Genomic DNA, 15,544 nt, shown 5'->3' with positions numbered 1-15,544 from the left:
AACTACATAATTATGTCAATAAATGTGACAATAACATTGTTCTTTGTGTACGCACTTGCCATAATCTCTCAATCATTAAACATGCTCGCCAAACATTGTGCATGCATAACATTCAACATCATTTTCTCTCTTTGTTAGCTCACTTCAAACACCTCACAATTTCAGTAGTCACATGAGGCTGTCATAATTGAAATCATATCATTTTGATTTATCGGCACTTGGAGTTGTAAAAATTGTCGTAGTAATACATGATAGTGAAGCACAAGCAAAAATTAACCAATATGACAATAGTAGCACACAAGCACACACTCATACAGTTTCATAACTCTTTTTTCGATGCTTATCGTTTGTTTTCCTATTGGTGACATTAACTCTACATTTTGATCACACAGTGAGTGAGAATTTCCAGAGTGGTATCCTTGATTATCATTACATCGAGGTTGGAGGGGCTGCCAATCGTGACAGCATGCCAGATAACCCTGTCAACTTTGTTGGTCATATGGAGCAGTTCCTGTACAACAACCAACCTTACTTTGACATGGCCAAGGCACGAGAACTTGATTACATCAGATTAAATGCAACCTTTGGTGAGAAGATGAGCCAGAGGCCAAAGGTCAACCCATTCACCTTCAGAACGAAAGAAGTCTTTGTTCAGCTGGAGACACCAGACTCGTATCCAGCCCTGACGCTTTTCTTCCACTTCAAGACGACAGAGCCCAATGGTCTGCTGCTCTACAGCAGTGGTGGCCGCACTGACTTCATCTCAGTTGGACTGGTGGCAGGACAGATACAGTATGCCTTCAACATGGGGGCCGGACCTGTCAAGATCCATGCCAACACACCCCACAAGCTCAACGACAACAAATGGCACGAGGTGTCCATCTCAAAGAACAGCGTAGGTCGACATGTCCTGCAGGTGGATAACTCAATGAGTATTGCTCAGCCGTCATCCAAGGCAAGACATCTAGACCTGACCGAGAATCTTTACGTTGGTGGAGTCGCTACAGATATGTACGAGGACCTACAGAGTGGAGTGGAGGCCAGGGTAGGCTTCCAGGGATGCTTTGCATCTCTAGAAGTCAATGGCAGGAAACAGGATCTAGAGGACTCAGCTATCAGCATCGAGATGGATAAGTCCAACCTGAAACGTGGCTGTGAAGGTATGTATAATATTCCCATTGCCCATTTTTAGAGTAAAACAAATTATTGCAGAAGCATTTTCCTTTCCCTCCCCCTGAAAACCAATCCAATGTCACTTTTGTTGTTAGAAATGACTCTGATCACTGCTATTATGTATAGCACTATCTGGTGTTGGTATTCACATATTTTGCTCTTGAGGTATAAAAGAAGACCAGATTTCTACGTTACAAAATCACTGACTCGATACTTCATTTTAATTTACGTCACTAGTATCCGAACCATTGCAAGTTGTGTTTTGTCCGGTTGAGAATGTCACTTATAATGAATATGTATCCCACCGATGCCACTGTGTCATTACTGAACTAAGTAAACCAACACAAGAGGTACTTCTGTGATCACATCTAAGTCTGATTTATTAAGCCACAACACCAAGAAAGTAACATCACCAGATGGCACCATACACCACAGCAATCTGTCATTACTGACAACACAAGTAGCAAGAAGTCTTAAAAATATCTCTCAAGAAATTTCTAAGGAGTATGTAACCATAATGTTTCTGATTGTTCTCGAATTGATTTTCATTCTTTTTTGGGATGAAGTATTGCCTTCAGTTTTGCCAAAAATGCAACTATTGTTAGATGACGACTATAAAGCTCCTTCCATTATTCTTTGTATCACACAATGTGGTATGAAACCAATAGTTTATTCTTTCTATCATCTGTAAAAAAAAGTGACTCAAGGTATGGATTACACTTTATTAATATTTTTCTATGAGTATTGTTTTTTTTATATGATCATTGGAATCAAGAAGGAAAATCAGTTTCAGAGAGATGTGTAATTAGGAGTAGAATGAGTAGGCAAAACAGAGAACTGTTGTTTCAGAGTAGAGTATGTCCTTCAAATGACAGTTGTATCAATACACTTGTATAGTGACATGAGAGAAGTTCCTCATCTTTGAAATATCAAGAACTACACAAGTTTTCCAGGAAGAGAATATTCTGGAGAAATTTGTTTCATCCCCTAAGATATAGCATAAGTCCTATATGTTCAACTGTGTTTGGAGTTCAACCAAGGTTTGGAAGCCAAGTCCATCCCATCAATAAGTTGAGTTGAAGAAAAATAGGAAAAAATGAAACAAGTATAATGCAAAGAGAATGTCAACAGTATCAGATATGTGATAACAATGAAATATTCAATTTTTATTTTTTCCTCCAATAATGTAATACAGGGTTTGACATCCTCTTGAATATATTAAATCTTCACAATTGTAACTTCTGTAGTTTAGTTGAAAACGTCTTCATATAGTGAGAAGTAGATATCATCAGTTCCCTGCTTAAATACAAATGACCATCCAAAGTTGAATAGCATCGTGTATGGTTACAAAAACTTTATTAATTAAAACCATGGTTTATTAAGATAAGAGCATTTTTATCATGTGCCTTTCTCATTATTTTCTCCTAATTTACATTGGAAAGCAAGCCCCTGCCCCCACCTAACCCTACCCTTGAGTGTAATGTGTTGTGTGCTGCAAAAGAACAACACAAAAATCTTGATATTTTTGCATCCCTTCTTTCATGGAATCAGAGCTCCCTTTATATTACAATTTTTTTTATTGCTCACTGACAATAGAATTTTTTTTTATTATTTCAAAGATGAGTAAGAGGCCAAATGATGTTATGAATCAATAGTCTGTCCCACAGAATATTGATGATTCTCTGTCTATCTAAATATCCTTGTTTGCTCCTGAATAAACAGTAGCTTAATCATGATAGTTATGCTGTCTTATTGATTTCATATTGGAGTTGTATTATCCATATTGATTCTCAAAATGAATCTCCATTGTTTCCCCAAAATCCTGCCACCTTGTAGATATCTTTTTATAGATTTTCCAGAAGTCAGTTTGATTTCAAGATTGAAAATTTCTGCTACTTGAAGCTTGGCAATTTTTATTTGCTCTGATATTAAAGATTTTTTTATTTATAGATATTCAAACATGATTACCACAAGTTGATAAATAAGTTTGTTGAAGGAACAATTCCTAATTTAAAAAAAAATGAGACAGTGGATACACATTACAAAAACTATAGTAAGAATGATAATTAATGATGATGTATTCTACAGTGCTAGGTTCCACAAAGTCAGGTGGCACTCAAATTGTAATTGTTTAACACATAATTTTCCTGCATTTGTGAGTAGACAAGTTGTACTTTAAATTTACTTTTAGCAAGATTTGTATTTTGTTCTTATAAACAATAAATATATTAATAATATATTTAATTTACATGAAGGTTTTCTTAGCTCAGAATAAGTCTATAATACAATTTGCTCTGCTAAAGCCTGGGTCATTAAGATTCATTATTGTAGAGCACTTAATTCTAAATCTAGTGAATGATAAGCACTTTATCTTCATTTCTTTCTTCTTTCTCATCTTTAACTAGATAATGGTGATCTTTGCCTAGCTGATGTATGTGCTAATGGAGGCCTATGTATACCAGGTTGGAATGGATATAGTTGTGATTGCCGGATGACCAGCTTCTCAGGAATCAATTGCTCTGAAGGTGAATTATTTATTATTCTAGATAATACCTGTCTTGGTAACTTGGACCCTTATCAGTAATCAGAAAGAGATTTGCCATCACTGTTTTATATTGGCAGAACTCATATGAAAGGAAATTCAAACTTACCAACAAAAAAAAATTCTGCAAGGTACACCCATTTTTTTTTGCTGAGATAGTACAAGTCTGATTGAAAAGCAGTAATATCATATGTTTGACATGATGAATAGTGACATAAAATTTTAAAAAATACCTGAATTTAATTCTAATCTTTCAATGATTGTAAAGATTGCTAGAAATAGTGGATATTTAAAAGTTGTGTGCCGTAATTTTATCAAAGTCATTGATTGCACTTTGGGAATATTCTGTCAAAAAGATACAGTGAATGACATGAGAACGAATCGTCGTTTTATATCTTCCTGCCCTTTTTTTTTAATAAACAGAACTATGATACTTCCATTTACATCAAAATTCCAACTTCAAGGTATATGAGAAATTGTAGCTTGGATATGATGTTTGGGTATGTTTGAATAGTTTATGATTTTGTATTGCATTAAATGTTTCTGAAGAAGGTAAGTAGACTTATATGAAAAGTAAAATTATGCTTCTTCTTCTCTCTCAGTGAGTACATCCTTTGGTTTTGGTACTGGTGGTGGTCTCATCTCATTGGAGATACCTGAATCTCGATGGTTACGGACAGACCATGATGATCTCAGTATGGGTGTGGCTACCAGGTCGGCTAATGCCATCATAGCCCGCATCGACAGTGCTACTTCTGATGACTACATTGAAATGGAACTGGTAAATAATCATAATCTTATGAGATTTTCTAAGATACATGTATATCACAAGAAAGCAAATAGTATGAACCGCTTGAAAATATCAAAAATTCGCAATACACTAAAATTAACAAATTGAATTTGAAACTTATTTGTGGAATTAAAGGCAGTGTTTAGTTATGCAGATTTCTTTTGATTGTTCATTATGTGAGTAATAAATTAATCTTCTAAAAAATTAATTGTATCTTTTTTTTTCATTCAGTACCAGAAAGTTACAGACAAATTCAAGATAATATTTTTTGGGGGTATGAATTGAAATATCCTACAAATTCGGAATCAATCCAAAGTTGTAATGTAATGGAAATCACTAGGAGGTTTTTTGTGCAATTGGTAATAGTACTGTTAAAACTTAAAAATTGGTCACTGGTAACATTAAAATAATGTTGTTCTTAAGGAGTATGTTGTACTGATTTACATATACCATATAAACGGTGCAAGCATGGTTATGAATATCACTGCTATGACTGATATACACTATTTGTAGAATAATTGATACAATCGTGTTCTAATCACTTACTCTTTTAAGGTAAATGGTTATCTCTGGACCATGTACAACTTTGGATCAGCTGACCACATGATCAGTGATGACATCAATCGCATCAACGATGGGGCATATCACGTGATTCATTTCTCAAGGACCGGGGCCAACGCTTCTCTGCAGATAGATCAGTATGCTCGAGTTTACAAGACACCGAAAGGTAGAATATACAATGAGAGTAATAACACCATGTTGTTCTTGTTACTGCCATGTTGCTTATGCTCTCTTGAAACTAGTATTTTGAGATGAGAAAGAAGAAATAAACCTGCAAAATGCTGGATGGTAACATCATACTATGGTTTAGACAGTTGTTTTGATTTAAGTTCTAGACCCTTTTTTCACATAGGTTACATAAATGTAAATTGCTATGCAGAAAATTTGTATGGATGGGTGTAATAATCACAATGAAATAAACACATCAGAAACTTCCTGGTCTAAATTATTTATTTGGTTCTTCATGATACTCTCCATATTTTTACTAACAAAATTTCTACAAGAAATTTCACAAACAAATTTTCCCTGGTGGTTCAAAAAAATAATGAATTGATTAATCCATTATTTGACAGGCAAGCAGTCTACATTCTTTGATGACCAGGCGATGATAAACCTTGGTGGACGTGGTGATATCAGTGAAAGCCAACGGAAGAGGAGAAGAAGAGCGCCTTCCTCATCTCAGTTTGAAGGCATGATGTCGGGTCTATCATACAATGACATGAGAGTGCTTGATATAGCAGCGTCAGATGACCCACGCATCGTACTCAGCGGGAATGTAGGTGAACTCCAGAATCCAGAGAATTACATCTATGGATCACCGATACCAACAACCTCAGATGAGAGCACTATCTACCGCATCACCACCACCAGGAAGACACCGGTATTACCACCAATACTCAATATATCAAGTACAGCAAATTCAGATCTCACATCTCCAACAAAGGTAATCACAAGTAATTTATTTTATTCACCAGAGGATAGCAAGGATTCACATCATTGAATGGTTTTATAGGCGATGAGATTATATACCTATCATATGATAAAGGTTCCATTGAATAAAAGCAGAATAAAACAGTGTTTTTTCAAAGTTCCAAAAGAGGTATTTGAAGTAGATTTCAGGTTGTGCATGAAGATAATGCGCAATAATATTCAATCCCCGAGTGGCTTAATTTGAACTATAAACAAATGGTCTTTTATTTGGAACGTAAAATATTAATAATATTCTCATTAGTGTTGATGGAAGTTTGTTATTAAGGAATTGCATTATATAGAGATTTTGTTTTTTGGATATTTATGCCAATTAACAAATTAAAACATCTCAATTTATGCATATTTCATCTTGAATAGATTACAATGTCAATAGCACCTACATCCGATGGTGAATACACACCTGATGATCAAGATATTATATTTGTGACTGGATCTGGATGTTTGTCTGATGTACCAGAGGACTGTACTCCACAAGCTGCAGGTAACAGATATGATGACGTATACTTGGGTGTGTCCTCAAAAAAGTGGAACATATGACCCCTTTGCCCACAGTCAAGACATACATATCATCGGCGTTCATCCGAATTGTGGTATTAGTCAATTTTGGTCCCCCAAAATAACTAAATTTCTAGGCAGCAATTTATTTTAGTTTCTGAGTTATTTTGAGATTTTAACAGCGATGCCATGCAAATTGTTGATAAAATGCACAATCCCATAGTAAACGTGCACTGTAGTAAATCAAACATTAGCTGCGCTTACTTAATATGCAAATGTGCGGTCAGTCAAACCGTTGTATCGGCTCTGCGTTGACTTTGCATGTGAAAAAGCGATACTATGTTTTGACTGATCGCACGCATTGACATCGTGGTTAGGGTTGCTGTATCCCCTATGGTGTTTTTGTACAGGGAAACTCTCAACCACAAAAGTTTCGGATGACCACCGAAAATATGGTTGAAATTGATCATCTCTATGAACGTGTAAAATGTATTGGTGTTACCAATTGTTAGCCTATAAAACAAGGTCACAATCATGCTTTTGAATATAAACTGAATGAAAAGCTAATGTACCTACATGTAAGTGATATTGATAGGGTCCACTGAAAAAATTACTTGCATTGGTATTTTGGAAACCAAAGTCAATCTTATATTTTGCAATTGATTTCAAATTTGGAATCAGTTGCTTATTCGCTGCTTCCTGCAGAAATGCATAATTATATTTTATTATCAGCCATATTTTTTTTTCATATTCACAATATATATATATCCAACAGTTTGAAAAATTCTTTATTTTATTTTTGCAGATGAAGGGATATACTATATCACAATCTCCATTTTAGAAATCATATTTCTAACATGCATGTGCTACCAATTAAAATGATTGGTTTCTTAGAAAATTTGAATTCTTATATGCAGTTAAGAAGACCAGCAGCCTGTTGCATAAAACTTTTTACCTGAGAAAACTCCGGTAAAAACTGAAAACTAAGGTTAGTCTGATTTCTGCCATTGACTTTAACACAGGGCAAAAACTCAGGTAAAAAATACCTGAGATTTCTCAGGTAAAAAGTTTTATGCAACAGGCCCCAGTAATGTGAGAATTAGCTATATTTTCTTTAATTTTACTATTAAATTTTAAACTTCTTTTTTTATAGACTTGATTATTTTCCTTTATTATTTATTATTGTTGCTCTTTAATGACTCAGTTACATCCACTTTTTTAAATCTTGCCACAATATTGATCATTCATTCATGAAATCATTCATTATTTTGTTGCATCATCTATTTCTTTACAGTTACTCCCAGAGGTAAACATTATTTTATTATTTCAGCTAATATATTGATTTTATTTCCACTCTTCTAAAAATAAGTACAGGTATATCTTTATTGATATTCCCTTTTCTTCCTATATCTTTCCCTCTGACTCAAATTGATTTCATAGCATGATTTTATTTTTTCACTTATTCTTCCTTTCTCCCTTCCACCCAAGTTGACAAAATTGAAGAGAAAAACACATATTAAACACAGCTATTCCACCCCCTATAAATTTTATTTTATGTGGTTTGAAGATAATTTGATTAGTGTTTCACCCTGTTGATAATTATGTGCACTGTCATATAATCCTGTCCCAAATCACACCCTCAACTATTACAAGACTTATTTTGTGAATATTTTGTTTCCTTAGGGAAAAATATGGCATCTTAAGGGTCTTTTTTTTCCTTCTAGTTTGAATATTATATCTAATCTCATTCTCAATTTCTCCTTGCATGCTTCTTATTTGACAAATATATGTGGTAACAGTTTTAGAAAAGCATCCCTTCCCTTTTTGGTCACATTAATTTATTGATTTGGGACATTTTCCTTTTTACATTTTTTCCTTCAGATTGTCTGGTATATACGGTTGGTCCAACTATATTTGTCCTATTCTGAAATGCACTTACATAAAAACTTGGATTAGATTAACATTTTACTTGATTTAACATGAATAAAAAAAATGATACAAAATTTATGGAACTATGTTTATGTTTAATAGAATTCAAATTTTGTACTTTATTGGTCAAAAAATACATTCTCAGTCTCACTTTCAGATAGTTTGTTTCTTTCAGTATCATCAGAACTGATACATCTAACATCTGGGCATTGTAACGTTACTCTTAATCGTAACTGTAAAGCTATATTATATTGGGGACAAAAAGTTTAAATTGTTTGTAAATTTGATTGTATATCTGAATGTAGCAGGTACCTGATTTTTACCTTATTTTGAGTTGGACTGGCGTTCACGGTATAGGCCATATAGATTTTACTAAATCTTCCATTCTTGATAACACTCTAGTCCTAAATCTTTCTGTTAGTTGTTTAATTGATATCTTTTATATATTTAATATTAAAACATTAATAGTGTTTTGTCTTGATTTGTTGATTTTCCCATTAAATGCACTTTCTTGACTCCCTAATTTTAGTCACCTGGGGTGGTATTCTGAGATCCATTTTATCTCAGATAAAATAAAATATTTTATCTCCGTTAAAATCAGTGAGATAAAATACCCTTAAAATCTCTCCGAATTGGTATTCTGAGAACAATTTTATCTTCATTTTATCTCTGTAAGACACACCTACTTTTTAATCAATATCCAATTAGAAACGCGCTTTTATAGCTCTCTCGTGTCACTCAACCAATTGAAATCCATTCCGCTAGGAGGTGTGTCAAAGGGGACAGATTGCGTCAATTTATTGACTTAAAATACGCTTGCACTATACGCTTGCGCGTCTTTACAGAGATTTCTTTTTAACAAAAAGGACAATACTCTCATCTTTTTTCGAAGTCTCCATCGCATCTTTTCAAGCATCATTTCAAAGACATTAGTCAAGATATATCCTATGAAATACTTTCTGATTGTATAGGAATAACGTTAAGGTGTTATTCTCAATAAATATATATTTTTTCTTCATTTTCATGTCAAAATTTGGGGTTAATTCACCTAGAAATATTGGTGAAATCAACGTCGCGGAGATAAAATAGCCCCTACCCTCTTTTAAGTTTATTTTTTTCCTCAAAGTAACATGAGCGCAAGCACATCATCCGCGTTGCAATACCAAGATACGCGATGGGTATGTCTACGCAAGCACTGTTCTGTTGCGTATCATCTATTGTTACGCAAGATAAAATTTATACGCAAGATAAAATTGAAAATTTTATCTCAGAGATAAAATGTCATCTCAGAATACCAATTTCATTTTAAGAGATAAAATAAAATATTTTAAAGATAAAATGACCTCAGAATACGGCCCCTGGACCATGTAATATAGAAAATATATTATTATGGTAACTTTGTCATCTAATGATAACTCCTATGGAATCCTTATTTTTGATTGGCTGTTGCAAACTGTTACCATGGTAGTTACCATTGGATGGTAAAGTTAACATAAGAGCCCCTTGACTGTTACATAATATTTGCAGTATTTGCACTAAACAATGTATTATGCTTCATATCCAAACAACCCAGACCTCATTCCCCCAGTAAAAATTATTTCGCTACATTGAAGAATATATATATATTGGAAACATTTGATTTTGTCAGCAGTTGCATTATTGATATATTTGAAGCAAGGCAATATTATCCATACGATGAATGGGGAGTCAGTCAGATCTTACCACAGGTATTACACAATTTATCAAAGGAAACCTATTTTATTGTGTATGTCTGATAACAATAAACATATTAGCCTTTGTTGAGTTTGAATGGCAACAGAATACTTCCCTATATGTTGAAGTTACATAGATATGTAAATTCCTGCTCCAACTCATACAAATTTGTTTCAAATGCTATTGATAATAAAAACAAATTAAATGATTCTTTTCTAATACAAAAGTAATTTTCTTTCTTGTCAGATTTGTTTCAAGAGTTTTTTTATTCACATATTAATCATTACTATGTCTATATTTCTTTCATTAGGTGAGGATATTTTTGTACCTGGAGAGACAATGAGTACACCCCCTCCAGAGAAGCCTGGTGCCCCAGCAACCACGGAATCAGCCTCTCCCATGTCTCCCCAACCCCTTCCCCCATCCAGCACGGAGCCAGGATCAGGATGTGACGATGATGACGAGGATTGTATGACTGCTTCAGGAGAAACCTCAGGCACCAAACCCAGCCCAACCAAAGACTTCACTTTCACCCCGGTTGGTGGAGGGGCTACCGTGATAACTGCTGGATCCACCCCTCAATCCGGAGCCAGCCAGGGTAACAATGGGTTTGATTTCCTTGGCGAAGCTGGGCTGGTGGTGGGCGCGGTATCCGCAGCAGCTGTAATCTTTATCCTTGTCATCCTTGCCATCTATAAGTTCAAGAATCGAAATGAAGGCTCGTACCAGATTAACGAGAGTCGGAATTATGACTACGAGGCGACGCGCACCTCCCTCTTACCTGCCACGGCCACTAATGGCACCTTACCGTCAAAACCTAAACCTTCATTACCGCCAGAGTATGCGACAAAAGAATGGTATGTCTAGCAGTAGTTATAGACATAGATAGATATATAGCACATATGTAGCTTTGTCTTCTTTTTGTATATTTGAAGAGAAAAGAAAACACATATATTATATAGTATTTCAATCAAAATTATTCTACCAGTGTGTGTATATACAAAAAAAAAGCAATGTCCTATGCTAATTTGATATGCAATTATGAACATTTGAAGCACTATGGTGGATGCTCCAGCGGTTATTTTTGAAGATGTTTTTAAAGATCTTGCCAGATTAGTTAAGGTGAATAGCATGCAAGTGATACCCAGTTTATGGACCTCAATCAATTGACTATCACTTACAGAGTTTGGTGATAGTTTTTTTCTTCTTCTTCAGATAATGAAAGTTTATTTTATCCAAATTATAATACAAAGCCTATGTCCTGATTCAAACTTGATGTTGAATCTCTTTTGAGATTAATGAACCCTCTCTCATTAGAAAGCACTGAAAATGTTGTCTCTGTTGCAATTTAAGTCTCAGTGTTGGTTTGTGTACTTAACATTCACCAGACTACCGTTGAATGAGAAGCGTGATATCACATCATTTTTTGTATATCTTCCAAGAAGTGTTTTGGTCTTGTATGTAATATTCTCTGCTTGTATAAGTACAATTAATTCAAATGTGTGAATTTTGTTGTTATATTTTAGAATCTGGAAAAGGTTTCAAGCATGTTGTATTGGAATTCAGACTTTCATCATGTCTTGTGACAATAAGGGATTAAACTGTAAATGCTCTTTTCATTAATGTTGCTATGGAAACAAAGAATGATAAAGCATTGTGAAAGACCAGACTATATCATAGTCTTGTGATTTTATTGAAAGAAGAATAGAGCATGGATTGATGCTAGGTATTGCTTCATTGAATAGTATTTGAATCAGTAAATGTTCATCAAGCTATAAGCAATGGTCTAAGTTTTTTTTTTTAACAAACAGACCATTTTACAACCCTTGATTCAATTTTTCATGTCAAAAAGACAAAGTGGTTGTCATTGGCTGTCTAAATTAACAAAGTCAGATGTCACAATATTTCATGTGAAAGTCTGAAAAGAAGCTTCAGATGTCAGTTTTTTTTTTTTTTTTGCAATATGATTTTACCGACAAACATTTGATTAGGTGCTACAAGCAAAGTGATATATGCTTGTCCATATAGTTTTTCTTTTTTTTTTCTCATTTTTCACTGCATTTTGTTGTGCTGTATAGATTACTTGTGACCACTTCGTGAATACAACTCATTGTAATTTATTGGTGAAACTTCTGTGATTGCTCGATTACATGTATATGATTATCCACCAATAAAACATGATTACGTGCTTAATGATCATCTTCCAACAAGACTCAAACTCAAGCCTCATTCAGATATGATTTGACAAACCTCAGTATTTTTTATCACCCTACTTTATATACTAATAATAAACATATATCTTACACTTCAAGGCTAAAAGGGTCCAAAGTTGCATGGATAATCTGGTGACATTGTAAGTGATATCATCATTCATGTTATGCAGTGTCATTAATATTTTGTTATGACATCATGAGCTTGTTCATGCAACCCTGGACAGATAATTTTTTTAATGATTGGTACAGATTTTTATTTTGTCTCCTTGCAAAGTCTCTTGACCTTTTTTGATGCCATGATTCTTGTTGACTTGTACGCAAAAATATTGCTTAACTTTTTTTGCTGAGTTTTGTCAATCCATATCTGAGTGGGGCTTTAGCAAGAATGGCAAATTGGCAATCCACTAACACTTAACAAGATGCAATCATAATGTATGTACTGAAATTTGATTCACTTTCAATCAAAAAGCATAGAAATTCAAATTATGTGACAGCTTTGGTTTTGTCCTTTGAAAGAACAAACTAAAGAAACTGAAATTCAAAGAAATTAAGCACAGTACTAAATATACTGCTATTGAAGTTGTGTATTTGCTTGTATGAATGACATGATTATGCTTATCACCAGTAGCGGACCGTGACCCGGAGGAGACAAAGCATTGGGGGGGGGGGCACTGCATTGTTTGTGAACAATGCCGTGCCCCCCAATACTTTGTCTCATCGGGGTCACGGTCCGCCACTGCTTATCACATTCTAATTTATGGAAATACAAAACACAATATCAGTCTATTTTTATTCTAAGGAATTTTTAAGTTTCAATCTTTGTCAGGTGGGGATACTAATCAGCTTTTAAAATCAATAAATTGGGTTAATTATAGAGTTTAAACATTTATCCCTTCTCTGGATTTTGCATTTTCCAGAGTTGTCAATGTGTGATTAGATTAGATTTAAATGTGTGCTAATTTAAAGATTGGGAAAGCTTTATAAAGTCTTTTGAGTAGACTTGATTTTCACTTTTATTTACTATTATGTGATTAATTATTGTTTATATGTATCCAGTGCCATATATTTATTTACATATTTCATGTTAATTGGGATATCTTTGTTTTGTTGCATTTATTTTCATTTTTTTTTATTTTGATTCCTTTTTATGTGTAAACTGAAACAAACATGAAACGAAATTAGATACAAGAAACAACTTAATTAGATTTTTCAATGAAGATTAATTGCCAGGTGCAATTATAAAACAAAACAGGCAAGACAAAGAATTACATATAATATATTTCAATCATTATTATTTCTATTACTATTATTATACTGTCATGTAATGTAAATATGGATTACCTGTAAATCTTACATTCCTTTTCACACAAATTATGTTCTGTAGAAATAACATATACAGGTTTACAAATGAGATATTGTATAGTTTGATGAAAAAGACAGGTGTACATAGAGATATGTATCTAGTTTGTAACATAAATAACCTATGAGTAGACTTTAGTTTAAAAAAAGACACATTCTATTATCAAAGAGAAGTGTAGTTAAAATTAGTTCTTTTTAGAAATCTTGTTAGGTTTTGTGGTTGTCATCCTTGCTGATATGCATGTATCAGTCATTTCTAATCTGTTTCTTCAGACAATGGTTTCTTAACTTGGATATAGTAAAACTAAATTCTTGTTTTACTTAATTCATTTGGATTCTTGTGGTAAAATGGGTGAAAGAGGCCATGATAATTTGTTTCAACTTATTATATTGAGATAAATTCAAAGGAAAATGAGAGCTTGTGGTATGCTGAATACTTGGTTAATTCCCCACTTAAAATATGATGTAAAATAAAAATGAAAATAACATTGTTAAGGGAATTTCAAAATTACATAGATGGGTTTAAATAATATGACCCATGTTTGAGAGTATGGTGTAATGCAAGATTTCTTCTCATTGAAAAAACAATAACCTATCAATGCTTGATGCAGAATCAATTCCGTATATCATTCTCATAATCAGGCATATGTAGATATATATAAAATCTGGAATATAAATTGATATGTATACCCATTGCTCTACTATATCCTTAGCTTACATTCTGTAATTTATTATTTTTTGTTCATAAAATATACACATCAAGAGCTGAAGTGACAGCAATGCGGTATACAATGGTGAAAATTTATCCTTTTCCATAGCAAACAATATTATATTAAAATGCACTTGTGCAGCAACAAAAGTACCTGTATCTCTATTCCCGAGATTTGTTATCTCTAGAACATATATGCTGCAGCGAAGCAATTTGATAAATGGTTTTAAAAAAGTACTTTCTTTTAAGCACCCTCCATAATACAGTACAATGTTTGTATTTGAGTATATTTCTTAAACTACAAGCTTGTGTAAAATATTTTTCCTAACATATGGGTGCTGTGTTGATAGTTTATCATAATGTACAAGTATATATAATGTACTTTACCCAGGAATTAAAATTCTATACAAGCCAATTCCAATCTTGGTCTTCATTTTTGACTTGCTGACCCATTTTGTATTTACACAAGACTACAATTTTTTGTATGATTAGTATTATAGGGTCATTTTATTTATGGTTAATGTTTTTTTTTTATTAGATAAAGCATGCAGCAAATTGGCAGTGATATTTATATGTCAGACTATGTAAAAACAAATCGCTTCCAAATGAGTTCATGGTAAACCTCGAAAGTAATTTATTTGAAAAGATTATTATGTATTTTGTTTCTTTGTTTGTTTCAAGTAGGTTGTTATTTTGATATCTTTTATTCAGCCTCCCTGGCATATTTTCATTATGCAAGTGTAGCAATAAATGTGAATTTGAATGACTATAAACATTGTTTCTTTTGAATATGTTTGGAAAAGTATAAGTGAATTATCTGAGTTGATGAAGATGCTGACTTTGCTGCTTGGTGTTGATGGTGATGATGAAAAAAATGTAACACTGACTGGGATGATGTATTTTAGTGAAGATGGTGATGGAGATGAGGGGAATGATGACATTGGTAATGATGATGATGATGATCATGCTGTTCACTTTGAAGTTTGTCAGTTGAGTGTTCAACACTGGAAAGGGGCAAAGAGCCATAAGCAAATAACTTCACAAGAAATATGACAATGCAAAGGGTATTT

General features: G+C 33.5%; 1 protein-coding gene across 9 annotated transcripts in view; it reads left to right on the top strand.

Annotated features, from left to right (window-relative positions):
- Positions 1–14,695, top strand: part of LOC121418785 (neurexin-3a-like) — a 136,949-nt gene extending 122,254 nt beyond the window's left edge. For 8 of the 9 annotated variants that reach the window (XM_041612899.1, XM_041612898.1, XM_041612897.1 and 5 more), the window contains 8 exons: positions 393–1,160; positions 3,579–3,698; positions 4,318–4,496; positions 5,061–5,232; positions 5,639–6,009; positions 6,414–6,537; positions 7,846–7,857; positions 10,504–14,695. In XM_041612899.1, coding sequence (XP_041468833.1) covers positions 393–1,160; positions 3,579–3,698; positions 4,318–4,496; positions 5,061–5,232; positions 5,639–6,009; positions 6,414–6,537; positions 7,846–7,857; positions 10,504–11,060 — 2,303 coding nt within the window. In that variant the 3' untranslated portion in view covers positions 11,061–14,695. The remainder of the gene's footprint in view (positions 1–392; positions 1,161–3,578; positions 3,699–4,317; positions 4,497–5,060; positions 5,233–5,638; positions 6,010–6,413; positions 6,538–7,845; positions 7,858–10,503) is intronic. The other variant, XM_041612896.1, reaches the window with a different exon arrangement.
- Positions 14,696–15,544: the final 849 nt, after the last annotated feature.

Source organism: Lytechinus variegatus, chromosome 7 (assembly GCF_018143015.1).
Source record: "Lytechinus variegatus isolate NC3 chromosome 7, Lvar_3.0, whole genome shotgun sequence".
NCBI classification, from domain to species: domain Eukaryota; kingdom Metazoa; phylum Echinodermata; class Echinoidea; order Temnopleuroida; family Toxopneustidae; genus Lytechinus; species Lytechinus variegatus.
The sequence above is the reverse complement of the archived record's forward strand: the minus strand, read 5'-3'. Positions and strand labels throughout refer to the sequence as shown.